General features: G+C 56.6%; 1 protein-coding gene across 1 annotated transcript; it reads left to right on the top strand.

Moving 5' to 3' along the window:
• Nucleotides 1–7434: 7434 nt before the first annotated feature.
• On the top strand, nt 7435–11375 carry R3HDML (R3H domain containing-like). Its single transcript, XM_014943700.1, has 5 exons — nt 7435–7695; nt 9081–9199; nt 9677–9809; nt 10997–11112; nt 11243–11375. Exons 1-5 carry the CDS (start codon nt 7435–7437, stop codon nt 11373–11375), a joined length of 762 nt encoding a protein of 253 aa, XP_014799186.1.
• Nucleotides 11376–12320: the final 945 nt, after the last annotated feature.

Genomic DNA, 12320 nt, shown 5'->3' with positions numbered 1-12320 from the left:
CATTTTGCAGCTGGAGAGAGTGAACCATGCACTGGTGGGGATGGTTGGGGGGTGTTTGCTGGTGCCACAGTGGGGGCCTGGGCACGTGAGCACCAGGGCCACCCCCGAGAAGAGGAGCACTGGGAACAAGACCTCCCTGTGCAGCCATGACAAACCCGCCTGTGAACCCGTGCCAAGGTGCTCAGTTTCTATCTTAATTTTGGTCTTGGAAAAAAAAGGGGAATGGACTGAACACACAGGGGCTGCAGTCAAGCTGCGGCACACACCCGTCCAAGCAAGAAAATTACACAGTGAGGCTGCCAGGGTGTCCTGACTTCACTTTGCCTGGTCTGGGCATTCGGGGCTGGGATCTGCTAGCCCCCGACCAGCAGCTGGTCCAGCCCTTTGCCAGGGCTGCAGCATTTCCCAGCCATTACACAGGTAGCACTTACTGTGTCAGATGCTGAGGAAAGAAACGATCTCAGCTCGCCCCAGATGATGTTTTTTGTGCAGGCTGGTTTTGCTCCATGGGATGGGGAAATCCTACCGGGACCCCTGGGGTGGGACTGATGGGTTTCCCCACCACTGAGCCTGAAAGCCAGCCGTGAGGAGAGCGGGTGACAAGCACAGCAAAAAAGCCACCAACCATCGTCATATTTGCAGGGCTGTTGACTCTGGCACGTGTCTGTGGGCAGAGCTGGGGTTGGTGGGGTGGTGGGCACAGCGCTGCCGTAGGGTGGGGGGTCCCAGTACCCAGCCTGGGCTGGTGAGGAGGTCACGGCTCCCAGGTTTGGGTCTATCTCATGAGTCTTGGCTCACTCATGGTGTGATGGGCCCCTCTTTCCATTGACCTGTTAGATTCTTCCCTCCTTGGCAGAGTGCAGCGAGATCACCACCGCCCCCCCCAGTGCTGGGCTAAAAACCAAATCGTTAGCAAACAGCAAATTAAGTATCTTCTGGATTGTGCTGAGGGGAGCTTCCGTGCTATTTGTTAAGTTGATTTCTAAACTTAGCCCAGTTACTGTAAAAAATACCTTTGCGAGAAACTACCGTCCGCAGCACTCAACTTCAGAGACATTTATTTCTAGAGCCGGCGGAAAAATTTCTCGCCTTTCAAAGGCTCCAATTATATCTTGGTGCTGGCTGGAACCAGTGGCCTTTGCAGTTTCCTCACAGGCAGTCGCGGGCTGCTGGGGGGGGACCACAGCTCCGACGGTGCCGTGGGGACGGGGAGAGGGGTAGGGGGGCTGGTACCCACCTATTGACCGAGGACATCACGTAGGATGCCGTTAACCTTGAGGGACACCTTAGTTAATACCCCAAAGCAAGTGGTTTTTACTTTGCACCACAAAAGCATCAGCGCTGCTGTGTTTTCAGCACAGTTGCTGCTGGTGCTAAAGACTCCCAGGGTCAGGCTCCTATCAGGACCTGGCCAGTTGCACCAGTAAAAGGAGCAAATCACAACTCATAGATCTGGAGCAATGCCCAGGTGGCCTTTGGCCAGTGGGTCGGGGTAGCCAGGCTGTGGGCAAGGCTGCTCTGTGCCTCCCCGTAAAGCCCAGCCTGGGTGGTGGGACCCACACGTGAAGCCTCCTGCCTGTGCTCCCGATTGCTGTCTCCCCACAGCATCACTAGGTATAAAATGGGAAAGGGTTTTTTTTTTCAGCTTTATTTTTAGTTTTTCTCATGTCCTAGCAAAAATGCAAGCAGAAACGGTGTGTTATGAGAGGATATCACACCTAATGCAGAGGCAGGTGCTGGGCATTGCATGAAGATCTCCAGGACTGTGGGCTTAGCCGCAGAGATTGCAACTGCCTGTCCCTGCTGATGGAGGAGCCTGTCCCTGGCACAGCAACGATCCCATGGATGGATTTTACAATCCATGCAATCCATGGATTGCAAACAGTCCTGCAAATCAGAGAGGTGTTCAATGTCTTTGTGATCAGAAAGAGCAGGAGGGAGTAGTGAAGCATCTCATGTTTATTAGCAGAGAGGCTCCAAACCCCAGAATTTGGGGAAGGCTTTAAAAAGCAGGTGCTGCCACTGTGTTAGCCTGCTGCTGGAGGCAGCCCATGACGCCTTGAATAGTTGAGATAAAGGCTGGAGAAGACTTGGCCCTCTCCAACCTGTCCTGCGGATGCCTCCACTGTGGTCCCTGCTGCTGTGGCTGCACATTCAAGGTGACATATGTGGTACCCCCGACGTGAAAATGTTCCCCATGGCCAGCTCAGGTTCTCCTCCCTCCTGCCATCCCTCCCCTCCCACCTGCAATCACAGCCCTGGCAGGGGTGAAATGTTCTGCAAGGGGCTGGTAGCATGCAGTCTGGGCTGCACTGCTGCTTCCAGCTGGCCATGAACCACAGAAATGCTGCCCAGGAGACAGGATTGCTGCCCAAGTGGGTTAGGAGGCAGTCTCCAACAGCAGGGTTCACATGGGCCTGGGGTCAGGAAAAAATCTGGTAGAAACGAATAACTGAAGCCTTCATAAATAATCCTGCAAGCTCTGGCAAATGCACCTGGGCTGTCTTGGTTCGGGTTTGCTCCTGAGGTTTGCTCCCCATGCTCAGTTTTGCCTCCTTCCTGGTGTGGCTGCACTGCACCGGCGGGAGGAGAGCAGGGTCTTGGGTGTGGAGATGACCTGGTGGACACAGCGAGGGAAGGTGAGGTGAACGTGCAGCGCACCTTGGCTTCCTGCTCCATCCCAGGTTTCAACAGAGGATAATAAGGACGGTTCATATGATGCAAATTCACAATTTTAACTACTTCTCATTAAAATTGTGAAATTTCCTTTGAGAAACTTGCTCTCTTCCTGCAATGTCTGAGATATCAGGGAGAAGGAGTTCGATACTTGCCAAACTTCTTTAATTTTGACGAAGAAAGGCTGAATTCTTTGGAAGACTCCATCCCAACACAGTGTCCCTGCACCAAGAGGGGTGCAGTTCTGCTGGCAGGTGAGAATTCACCCCCTGTTCCTGCAGCCTGGGAGGTCACCTCTTCAGCATGAGATTTGACTTTTCTGCACCCCTTCCTCCAAGGCTCAGCTTGGTTCAGAAAGGGATTCAACATTTACAAGGAGCTGGTCCTAATCAGCAAGAAGGATGACTTCGAAGTCCTCAGACCTCAGGAATGATCTCAGATGGGTTACAGCTCAGTGGGGTGTTTCACTCCAGGGAGATCAGATAAATGTGCTGGAGTCCAGCCTGGGTTTTCTCACATCACAACATACGGAGATCAAATCTTCTCTCAGTGGGGTGTTTCACTCCAGGGAGATCACAGATAAATGTGCAGGAGTTCAGCCTGGGTTTTCTCACATCACAACATATGGAGATCAAATCTTCAGACCTCTAAGTCAGAAGGAAGATCTGCTGTCATAATGCATGAGCAGGAACCAAACTCCGGATGTGATGGATCTCCACAGGGCTCTAGAAATGCAAATAGCCACCAAAACCCCCACTTTCCTTCCCTGCCAGGGTGAACACCAGGTAGCTGGAGCTGCTGGTGGTGTTTTGGGGCAGGACTGGGGGAAATGAACACCTTTCAGCAAAAGCTGGAAAACGAGCCTTTCTGCCAGTTTATAAAGAGGGGGGTATTTTACCAGAGCAACAGAGTTTGTACATTACCTGGGAAAACAGTTTTGTTCAAACAGGGTTTTTGTTTTGTTTTATTTTACCTCAGTCAAGAGAAGGCTCCTGCCCTGGGAAGCCACACCAACCTCCTCCAGCCGTAGGGACGCTGAGGGGCCACAGCAGACCCCGCGCCTCAGCAAAGGGCAAAGCCCTGCTCAGTCCTACGTGGGCTCGTGTCACCACCTGCCACCTTGGTACGTGGGTGATGGGGGATGCCCGAAGCCAACAGAGGGGAGAAACAAACATGACAGAGGAATCCTGCAAGTCCCGTTGTGGCTTATTCTGGGGCGAGCTGCTACGTGTGTCAATCTTAAAAGCATCGGTGGGCATCTCCGCCAAGACAGTGCTGTGAACCCAGAGATTTCTCTCTTTCTTTTCCCCCCAGTGCTCATTAAAATGAGAATTTGCTGCTGTGTCCAGCTGAATGCGTGTGCTTCTTGGCTCCCAGCAAGGTCCTCGCTGCAGATACCGTGTGCTTTGGCAGCCGGGCCAGTCTGGGCTGCAGGATATTACGCCTGGCAAGGACACAAACCCCTTCCAGTTCCTGGAATTTGGATTGTCTCGCGGAGTGCTGATTAAGCAGTGCTTTCAACCTGCACCCAAGACAAAACCCTCGCCTTGTCTCCGTGCAGAGGCTCGGGGCGGCTCGGCTGCTGCGTGGCAGTGGGAGCTGCGCTGGGTTTTCTCGCCCCGAGCCCCAGGGAAACAAAAAAAAAAACCCAAAAATGCTTAAATGCAAAGCTTTGCAGTTCATGGTACTGGAGGAGCATTTGCTGCTCAGCGCTCTGTCTTGTGTGATATAATAAATCATTAAAAATACCTTCCCCATAACACAGCCCCAGTGCCCTTCCTGCCTTGGTGGGCAGCTGCTCCTCCCAGTATGCCCGGACCACGTCCCCAGTCTGCCCAGTTGAGATCGCTGCTGTGTGTCCCCACCTGCCTTTCTAATCCACAGGGAATGAAGCCGCCTTCACCAGCCTCACTAATGAGAGATTTGGTGGCTGAGGTTGAGCGGAGGGAGACGGCCCCGGTGTGTGCCGTCCCGGTGTGGTACAAAGGTCCTTCCTGCCACCAGCCCCTGGAGCTGGCACTCACCTCCACACAGGGATGAACATCAAATCAGGGTGTCAACAAACTGGGGATGCAGCTTTGCCCAGCGTCTGGGGAGAAGTGACTGTTTTTTTGGGGTGGTCTGGTGCTGGGAAGGTGAAGCTGAGCTGGTTAGACATCCTACAACAGGCAACCTGGGAAGCTGGTGGGCTCTGGGAGCCACCCTGACACCCCAGTGTGCCCAGTGCTGGCATCTGGGGCAGAGCACAGCCCCCACAGCGTGCCCACCCCTGACAGCACACGGGATGATGCTGCTCTCCACACCAAGGGGCTGGAGGTGCCTTGGCAGTGCTTTCCCTGTCTCCTCGCTGGCACAATCATCATCCCACCCACTGGGTGGGGAGAGGATGGAAATATCCCTCTTGCACATGTCTCCAGCCGCTCCCCGGGGCTCGCAGCATCTTGAGTTGCTTTATGGGAGAGCAGATGCCAGGAAAAATAGACATGGGGGACTATTTCAGCAGAGGCTGAGAGCAGGGTGAAGCTGTATTGCTATAGCACATCAGCTCAGCACCTGGGCGTTATTCCCGCTCCACACTTGGGTCTGCTCCCCCCCGAGCTCCGGGGTGGCTTCTGTTGCACTGCAGGTCCTGGGGACTGTGGGTGAAGCCAGCTGGGCTCTATGATGTGCCATCAGTCCCAAGACAGGACAGGAACTGAGAAGGAGTGATGGGCTGCTGTTGTGGGATTGCCTTCTCCTCCCCAGGAGCCTCCTTGTCTCCCTGTCCGAGCTTCCTCCCAGGCATGCTCCGGTCTCAGCTCTGTGCCTCCATCTCCCTGCCTCCCAGCAGCTCAGGAGAGGGAGTTTTGTCTTGGTGCTGCCCAAGAAACCAAATCCTGGCTCCAAACCCACCTGTGCCCTGGCAAGGCGTGGGACGAGCACCCTGCTTATCTGGGGCATCGTGGTACAGGGTGATGATGAGACTGAGCTGTGCCAGAGCTCACACATGGCTGCTGGCTCTGGCTCCGAACACGGCAGGAGGAAGAGATGTGATGGGCATTGCAAGCAGCCCCTCCAGCCTGCCAGGCTTGCATTTTTGTGACCTGCAATAATTCAGCTGGCCCCGGGCGCTGTAACCGCTGGGATGTTATAGGGAAACACACTTAATGCTGCAGGATTGTCTACAGCTTTCAGGATTCTGCAGCCATTTCCCCTCCCTGGGGACAGAGCACAGCCCGCAGAGGAAGGGCTCTTTTCCCCTGATGAGATGCCCCTGGCTGGGTATCACCAGCCTGGACCAGTGGTGGGGACAGGGGCAGAGCCCCCCCTGGGGCTGCGGCAAACCCTAGTCCTTGGGGAACCCAACCAGCCAGTGGCTTCAATTCTAGGGGGGAATGCTGCTGGTGCAGGGACATTCAAAGTCCTGGAAAGGGACACTTCTGCCACCTGCTTAGGTCATGCTGGTCATGCCTTCCCAGGGCAAAACCCCCTTGCCAACCTGGATTCACTTCCCTACCCCCCGCTCCCAGCGAGACCCCCCCCACCGTGTGTGTGGGGGGGGTGTGTGTGTGAAGAGGGGAGAGACAGTTCTAGGAATCTCTCCCCGTAGGCAGCTGGAAAAAAAAAACCCAGCAGCAGCTGCCCAGCAGCCCCTCTGCCCGCTGGGGCTCTGCTGGCTTCCCCCCGTGCAGGGCTCAGCCGCTGCGTGCGCGCCCCTGCGCGCGGATGCGTCCACCAGCCTATAAATCTCCAAGCGGGGCTCCTTCCGAACTTCAGGACATTCCCCGGGGGGAAGAGTTAAGATGCAGCTTTTGCGTCAGATGCGGTGGTGGGCTGCCCGGAGGGACTAGGCTAAACCTGCCCCCCCAGCCCCCAACATCTGCCCCAGCAGGTTGTTCTCAAAGGTCAATCCCACCGGCGGCCACCGCCGGGCTCGGCTGCTCTTGGCTCAGTCCTCGAGGTACGTAGTCGGGGGAACATCCTCCCCGCTGCTCCGGGGAAGGGCTGGCAGGGATGTTAGGAGGTGCATCGGCTGACAGATGAGGAGATATTCCGGCATTTTTCTCTCTCTTTTTTGTTTTTTTTTTTTTTAATGATTCCGGTTTTCGCGGTGGTTTCCTTTTCATTCCCTGAGATAAAGAATCTTTAGGATTTCGCGTCGATGCTTTTAAAACTTGCGGTGCGTTTCTGTATGTGCATGAGATTTCCATTTGTGCTGGGGATTTACTCAACAAACCAAACGCCTGGGAAGTTGCAGGGCAGGCGGCGGCAGTGAATATCTCAGCATGCTCCTAATTAGCCCCTGCCTGGCAGGTACGTGCGATAAGTGAAAAAACGGGGGAGATTTTGTACTGATTTGGGTCTGTTTTTCTTTAAAGAAACAACAAGAAAATCAATTCCCCAGCCATTTCTCTGCCGGTCCTGGGGGATTTGCTGTGATAAATGAGGTTATCGAAGAGGTTAATTTTTAAAAATTAATTTGAAAAGGGAAAGAAAAAAAAAAAAGGAAAATTTATTTCCATCTTATTTTGGGAAGTGGTGTTTGCATGCAAACCGTAAACCTGAGCGGTGCCTGTGTTGTTTCTCTCCTAGATCCACGTTCTGACAGCGTGGTGATCTGCCCTGTCCTTGCTTAGCTCCGTGCAGGAGGGGGAAGCGGCCGGGCGGTTTCTCTCCTAGATCCACGTTCTGACAGCGGGGACTGGTGATCTGCCTTGTTCTTGCTTAACCCCGTGCAGGAGGGGGAAGCGGGCGGGCAATCCCGCCGGCTGGGCGAGCATGGCCGTGCTCCACTTGCCCCTGTACCTCACCGCCTTGGGCTTCTGGACCACACAGCAGTCCAGCTCCTTCCTGCTGCCCAACGCCACCGAGCTCCTGTCCCCCCCCGGGGGTAGACCTGAGGGCCTGCTGTGGGGCGCGGGGGTCCCCCGGAGCCGTCGGAAGCGATACCTCTCCCCCCGTGACATGAGTGTCATTTTGGACTACCACAACCAAGTGCGGTCACAGGTGTCCCCCCCCGCCGCCAACATGGAGTATATGGTGAGTCGGACTCCGGCAAGGTGTTTGGGGATCCACAGCTCTTGGCTGCTGCCGTGGGGTTGAGGGGATCGCCCGTGATGTGGGCACCCACCCTAGGGGGGACAGGGCACCCACACATGGGGATGTCAGGGTACTGCCCTGGGTTGGCAGATAGACACCTCTCCCACGGGACATTTTGCATCCCTGGTGCAGGGCAGACCCTTCAGCCTCTACACACAAGGCTTGGAGTCCCAATGGGGTGATGTTTCCACCTGGTGCCACCCCTGGTCCTGTGCTTGTTGAGAGCTTGCTGGCTGTGAGATGGCAGGATCCATCCAGCCGAGCTGCAGAGGTAGCATTAGGGGAAGAGAGGTGGTTACAAGCATGAAAAGCTCAGGTCCCAACCCAAAATGCAGGTGGGAGCATTTCCCTTAAGTTCAGCCAGGCGGGATGGCCCCATCCCAAGCTCCAGAGTCCTTTGGGAGCTGGTGCAGGAGTGTGCCCAGGGATGCCAGCCCCTGGGAAAAGAAACATCCAGGAGTGAGATGGAGAGGGACTGAGCAGCCTCACTGGGTCAGGCACCTCCTCCAGATGAGGGCCACCCTGGGCAGAGGTTTCCCCATGTTGTCACCACCCTGCTTGGAGCTCCCAAGCTCCAGCCCCAAAGGGAGGAGAGACGGGGAGCCACCAAGAGGAAGGATTTCAGCTGGCAGAGTGGTGCAGGAGGTGCCACATGCTGCTCTGCTCCCAGGGAGGGGACCAGAGCTCCGATGGAGTGGCTGGGTGATCCCTGGATGCTGGTTTGGGAGACACTGGCATCAGCCTGGCTTGTTGGGTACCACAGCAGGTCAGACATGCCCAGGAGCATCCTGTGCCGCTTCTTGCTTGGTCTGAATTCCTGCCTTCCAAAATAACTCTCTCAGGCATCTCCCCAAAGCAGTTCAGGATGGGTGAGGAACCTTTAAATAAAGCATGAAGGAGCCAGCTGTCCTCACTGCTCAGTCCGTGGCCAGGGCTGCGGTGAAAGGCTGGAGATGGCTGTGAGCTGCAGTGGTGGCACAGGGCTGCAGGGTTTCATCCCTGGATTCCACTCCACCTTCTGCCAAAAGAGCTCATTCCCAGAGGGAATCACCCACACAGGGCTGGCACTGCTTCAGGGCATCTGTTCTCTGCCTGGGCAGTGGGCACTCTCTGTGCCCTGGAGCTGGGGTGGGCAGCTGGGGTGGTTCATTGCTCCTGGACACGCTGCCCTGCTTCCTGCAGGCTTTTCCCAGCCTGATGTCGAGTCATAGTTTTTGGACACCCATGGGTGTTGAGAAATGCCCCCTGAGCCCAAGGCAGAGGGTTTCTCCTCTCCTCTGAGCACCCGAAATCCCTGCCTGCCCTTCTCCTTTCCTCCTGGCCAGGTGTGGGACGAGCGGCTGGCCAGGGCGGCGGAGGCGTGGGCTGCACGCTGCCTGTGGGACCACGGGCCCCCCCAGCTGATGAAATACGTGGGGCAGAACCTCTCCATCCACTCGGGCAGGTGAGTGCTCCTGGGGAGCCCCTGCACCCCACGATGCTGGAGGAGGAGCAGCAGCACCTCCTTGGTTGAGGACTAGAGAGGTTCTGAGCTGGGGTTGCAGAGGACTCAGATGCAATCAAGAGGCACATCAAGCCCCCCCAAGGGGGGAGAGGAGGGTCCAGCTCTTGCAGCAGGGTAAACGTGGGAAACTAGAGGTGCCTGCTGCTCATTTGGGGACCGTGGCATTAATTCCCTCTCTGCTGGGCACACAGACCAGGGGGATGTGGGTCCTGGATCTCCACCATGCAGCAGAGTGCTCAGGTGCCTCCAGAGAGGACCAGGTCTTCTGGCCTGGGGCAGAGTGGACTTTGTGCAAAGACATCGTTGACCCTGCTCCATCCCCTTTCTTTTCCCCATTCCCTCTATGTGGAGCCTTCCTCCCCCCTCCTCTTCCTCAGCCAGGAAGATGATCCACCTTACGCAGGGCACCTTTTGCAGGTACCACTCTGTCCTGGACATGGTGAAATCGTGGCACCAGGAGAAGCAGCACTACTCCTTCCCCCACCCCCGCGAGTGCAACCCCCGCTGCCCCTCCAAATGCAGCGGCTCTGTCTGCAGCCACTACACCCAGGTGAGCACCAAAGCCCCCCGCAGCCCCCCCAGGACCTGCCTGCAAACCCAGGGGCAGCTCAGAGTTTCTCAGGCTGCTGCAGCCCCCACCCCGTGCAGGGAGCACCCCTTCTCCAAGCAGCAGCTGGAATCTGGGATCAAATCCTGGCAGCTGCTGGCTCCAGATCAGGCAGGGGGGCTGGCAGCAGGCAGCGTGCCTGCCAGAGGGGTGCAGGCAACCACCAGCGATGCCCTCCCACCCTGGTCCCCTGTGTGAACTGGACTTCTTGCATGGAGGTCCCAGGGGCTTACACCCCACTCAAGTGTGCTGGGACCTTCTGGCCAGTTGGCTGGGAGGTTTTCATTTTTTCTAAGCTTTTTTCCCTGCTTTGGCTTTTTTTTTTTTTTCTCTTTATTACCCCACTGGCACCTCAAAGGTGGAGAGAAAAAAATCTGCCTTTGTGGTTTTGCTGAGCATCAATCCTCTCCTCTGTCACGGAGTGGCTTTATAGCACCCAGCCATGTCTGGTTCCCTGGGAATGCAGCCCCTTTGTCCCCTGGCACATTCACTGGCTGCCTGGCTGGCACAAGGTGGAAAATCTTCCTCTGCTCCCCTGCTCAGTGATAAAGCTGTGCCAGTCCCTAATTACCTCCTCTGCATAGCTCCAACCTTTACCTGAGCTACTGCATCCTTGTGTAGCTCATCCATGGGGATGCTCAGGGATGCTCCGGGTTGCCAATAGGCAAGATGATACATTCTTTTAAGGAAGAAATTCAGCCTGGAGAAGCTTTAGGAGGAGCTTCTGCTTCACCTCCCTGTGTCCAGGGTAAGCTACCGGTGAGGTTTAGGAGCTAATTTGGAGGAGCTTCTGCTTCACCTCCCTGTGTCCAGAGTAAGCTACCGGTGAGGTTTAAGGAACTAACGTGAGTAAAACGGAGAAGTGACCCAGACTCTGCTGCTCATTTAAGTGAGCTTGGCAAGGCAGCCCCTTGCAGGGCAGCACAGGCTGCGGGCAGAAGATGGACAGCGAGAAATCACCCTCTGGTGACAAAGCACTGCCCGTGATGGGCACAGCACCCAGCCCCAGAAACCCGGGGCAGGCGGGATGCCATCCCCCGGTGGGACGGAGCCCTGTGCTGGGGTCCCAGGGTGAGTGGCCGTGGGACCCCTGGGGGGGCAGTCACCAACTGTTCTCTGTCCTGCTGCAGATGGTGTGGGCATCCTCTAGCCGCCTGGGCTGTGCCCTCAGCACCTGTGCCAACGTCCAGGTGTGGGGCAGCACGTGGCGGCACGCCGTCCTCCTCGTCTGCAACTACGCCATCAAGTAAGTGATGAACTTGAAGTTCAAGTAAGTTGCAGGAAGCATGCCCCCTTCCCCGTGCCTTCCTCCTCCTCGCTCCGGTGCCAGCGGTGAGGCGATGGGGCTCGGAGGTGATGCCCTCCTCTCTTTTTAGGGGCAACTGGCTGGGAGAAGCGCCATACAAGGTGGGGCGGCCGTGCTCAGCCTGCCCCCCCACCTACGGCGGGGGCTGCTCCAACAACATGTGCTTCACTGGACTCAAATCCAACCAAGTCAGCTGGTTCTAGGGCTGCTGCCCTGCGAGGAAGCCCCCGGGAGTGGGAACGGGGTGAACCAGATTTATTTATAACACTGACACCCCCCGGCAGCCCGGCTGTCCCACCTGCTTCATCCCTAGTGCCATGTAGGAAACTGCTTTTTTAACACACCTCTCGCATTGTCCGGCTGCTTCCCACTTTGTGGGGGGGGGGATAGGGATGGTTCAGGTCCCTATTTAATGAAATAGGGATGGTTTGGGGGTGCATGGAGGGAGCAGGGCTGGCTGGCGTGGTCCCTGCTCTGTGGGCTTGGGGGGCTTTCCCCACTGCCCCCCACCCGTGCTAAGACACAGGCTGGTGTAAGTGAATACCAAGATGTTCCCCTCTTGGTGAGCGGCAGGAGGACCAGAGGGGAGCTCCGAGTGTGTCCCCTGCTCCATAGCAGTCCGTCTGGCCACAGGGCTCCTGGCTCTGAGCCCCCCAATAAAGCAGCCTGGAGACCCCCAAGCTCGTGTTGGTCCTCCCTTACTCACAGCCTGGCGCCTTGGGGTAACACCGAGCTGGTGTCTTTGCTCTGGATTTGGGGGTAAACAGCAGAAACCCTCAGTGACACCACGGGCCATGGCCACAGGAGATGCCTGGGTGCTTTGCTCCATCGTGTGGGAGAAGCCAGCACTGCTGGGACACCTGGTGATGATGATGCTGGAGAGCCACGAGCTCCCTGTCCCCCCAAGGCTGACCCACGCCACCCCACTGCCCTGCCTCACCCCCAGTGCTACTGAGGACCCTGTTATCTGCATCCCCTCCCTCTCCAGGACCTCTCAGCACTCAGCAAACTCAGGGGTCCCCCCATTCCCAGGCCTTGGGTCTGAGTCCCCAGCTGCTAATTCCTGCGCCGCATCCCACCGCATCCCACTGCATCCCGGCAGCCCCCTCCCCAATCACCCCTTCCCACTGTACGCTCCCTTGGGATGT

Source organism: Calidris pugnax, unplaced genomic scaffold (genome assembly GCF_001431845.1).
Source record: "Calidris pugnax isolate Ruff unplaced genomic scaffold, ASM143184v1 scaffold118, whole genome shotgun sequence".
NCBI lineage: Eukaryota > Metazoa > Chordata > Aves > Charadriiformes > Scolopacidae > Calidris > Calidris pugnax.
This window is presented reverse-complemented; position numbering and strand designations above follow the sequence as displayed.

Bases quoted from the DNA above. Each gene is read 5' to 3' on its own strand.
- R3HDML (XM_014943700.1), top strand. From the start codon at position 7,435: ATGGCCGTGCTCCACTTGCCCCTGTACCTCACCGCCTTGGGCTTCTGG. The intron at 7,696-9,080 runs GTGAGTCGGACT...CCTCCTGGCCAG, and splicing joins CCGCCAACATGGAGTATATG to GTGTGGGACGAGCGGCTGGC. The intron at 11,113-11,242 runs GTAAGTGATGAA...CTCTCTTTTTAG, and splicing joins GTCTGCAACTACGCCATCAA to GGGCAACTGGCTGGGAGAAG.